Genomic DNA, 2,864 nt, shown 5'->3' on the forward strand with positions numbered 1-2,864 from the left:
ATTGCACAACATCGTCCCGCTAAGGCTTACTGGCGGAGCATTTGCGGTTTACCAGCAGTTGAGCAGTACCGACCGACTTATCTACAAGAAGATTAAAGAGGCGCTTGTTTCTGCATTTGCAGTCGACCAGTTTCGTGCTTATGAGCAATTCATCACTCGAAAGTTGGGCGATGGTGAACCAGTGGATGTGTACCTTGCTGATTTGCGCCGTCTGGCAGGGTTGTTTGGAGGTATGCCTGACACCAGCCTTGCTTGTGCCTTTGTGACGGGTCTACCTGATGCTGTCCGCCGTACCTTACGAGCTGGTTCACGCATTGAGGCAATGGATATTGGCCAGATTTTGAAAAGAGCTCGTGCTGTGTTGGCGGATGAGCATGTTGGCGCAGTTGTGGCAGGAGCTGCGTTTAGACCTGCACATTCTGAGGGTGAGACAGCATCTGTGGCCTGCCGAAGTTGTGGACAGCCTAATCATTATGCCCGTGACTGCTTGGCCGGGCGTGAAGGACGTAGGAGTGGGCGCAGCAACTACCGATGTTTCCTCTGTGGCGGCCGGGGACACATTGCTTCAGCATGCTCGGGAAACTTCACTGGAGAGGTGGTGTCAGCGCCAGCTTCCTCACCAACGCAGCAGTGATGGGCGCTCTGCCACAAACTCGGTTGGTTGTAGATGGTGTGAGTTGCGACACACTAGTGGACACCGGTTGTACGAAGAGCATTGCACATGTGTCGGTGTGTTCCAATTGGACGAAAAATAAATTGAGTGTGACAACGATGAGCGGTGAGCAATATTTGTGTGAAGGATCGGGTGTGGTATGCGTCCAGCTGCCGTCTGGGGCTGTGTCACCTGTGTCACCTGTGGAGGTGTTGGTGGTGTCCACTAGGCCACTGAACTTCAGCTTCATCCTTGGTATGAATGGCATACGTGCTTTCAAGGGGGTAACCGTACGAGCACCTAACGATGTTAAGTTTGGTGTTGATGAATCTGTGCAGTCTGTTATGGTGGCAGCACCAACAGACCACATCATTGATGAGAGGGATTTTACAGTGACTTATGAGGCAGCAACAAAGAAGTGGACAGTGTCTTGGAAGTGGTGTAATAACTCAGAAAACCCATGTCTTGTGAATACTACTACAGAGTACCGGATTCAGCCTGATGTTCGTGACGAATATGAGCGTGAACTGTTGCAGTGGATTGAGGATGGTTGGTTAATCCCCTACGATGAGACACTTCATGGACCAGCTAAGGGGACAATTCCACAAATGGCTGTTATCCAACAGAATAAGGGAAGTAAGGTACGCCCTGTGCTCGACTTTCGGGAGCTGAATTCCTATCTTAATCCACACACAGCCGACGCAGACGTATGCTGCGAGAAGATAAGAGAGTGGCGTCGCTGTGGACAAGATGTCGGACTCATAGACCTGCGTGAGGCCTACCTTCAAATTCATGTGGACAGTGCATTGTGGCCATACCAGACTGTTGTGTTTAAGGGACAAAGGTACTGTCTGACGAGATTGGGATTTGGGTCAAGCATTGCGCCCTTAGTTATGAAACGAGTCTTGAGCGCTGCATTGAGCTGGGACGAAAGAGTTAATCAAGCAACTTCTCCATACTTAGACGACATACTGGTGGATCAGAGAATAGCGTCTGCAGCTGATGTGGAAACCCATCTCAATCATTACGGTCTGGTCTGCAAGGCGGCTGAGCAGGTATCCAAGGGAGCCAGAGTTTTGGGTATGAGGGTCTGGGGGGAGCGACAGGGTCTCTTCTGGCGACGGGATAACGACGTCGGTGAGATTCCTAAGAAGATTACGAGACGTTCGGTGTTTTCCTTGTGTGGGCGCCTCACAGGCCATTTGCCCGTTTGTGGATGGTTACGGGTGGCAGCTTCATATCTGAAAAGGAGAGCCAATGCACTCACTACCTCTTGGGACACTGAAATCGATGATGCGGAGTTACATTCTATGCTTGTTGAAACTGTACAGCAAGTGAAATCTGCGGATCCAGCTCATGGCCGTTGGGATATTAGTGGTAGTGAAGCTGTCGTGTGGGTGGACGCCAGTTCACTTGCTATTGGAGCCATGTTGGTGGTGGATGGCTATGTAGTTGAAGATGCTTCCTGGCTGCGGCAAGATGAGTGTTCCCACATCAATTTGGCTGAATTGGATGCTGTACTACGGGGTGTGAATTTGGCTGTAGCCTGGAAGATGGTAAAGGTTTGCCTGATGACAGATTCGAGGACAGTGTTTCACTGGGTCACGGATTCGCTGACAGGAAGATCACGTTTGAAAACGAAGGCTGCCAGTGAAATGCTGATTCGACGGCGTCTGGAAACTATAAGGAATGTGGTTTCTGAGTATGGCGTGCAATTGGAAGTGAAGTTTGTTACCTCTGCTGAGAATAAGGCTGACGCACTAACCAGGGTGCCAAGCAAGTGGTTGTCCCCTCCGCGTGCCCAACTAGTGTGTAGGGCTATTACATCGACCTCACAGGATGACATCTCTAACATCCACATAACCTGCGGGCACCCAGGCATCAGGCGCACGCTGTACTTTTGCCGCCGTCTTTTCCCAATGACTACTAAACGACAAGTGCGTGACATCGTCCGTCAGTGTAAGGAATGTCAATCAATCGACCCTGCACCTGTGAAGTGGCAAAAGGGGATGCTGGGAGTCTCGGTTTGCTGGGATAGGGTAGGCATGGACGTTTGTCACATCCAAGATCAACACTACCTAACCTTGGTTGATTGTGGTCCATCGCGGTATGCTATCTGGAGGAGACTACGTCGGCAAGATACTGCGTGTGTGGTTGAACAACTGGAATCTGTCTTTTATGAACGTGGGGCACCGAAGGAACTATTGACGGA

The 2,864-nt window shown here is 50.6% G+C and overlaps 1 protein-coding gene across 1 annotated transcript in view; it reads left to right on the forward strand.

Annotated features, from left to right (window-relative positions):
- The first annotated feature begins 633 nt into the window (after window positions 1-633).
- The window catches only part of LOC145400519 (uncharacterized), a 2,934-nt gene continuing 703 nt past the window's right edge, over window positions 634-2,864 (forward strand). The window contains exon 1 of the mRNA XM_080273044.1: window positions 634-2,864. This exon is cut by the window's right edge and continues 703 nt beyond it. Within this exon, the coding sequence (XP_080129170.1) occupies window positions 634-2,864 (2,231 nt within the window).

The sequence above is a fragment of the Coenobita brevimanus genome, chromosome 6, assembly GCF_032717465.1.
Source record: "Coenobita brevimanus isolate Jiangsu-jjx chromosome 6, ASM3271746v2, whole genome shotgun sequence".
Classification (NCBI taxonomy): Eukaryota; Metazoa; Arthropoda; class Malacostraca; order Decapoda; family Coenobitidae; genus Coenobita; species Coenobita brevimanus.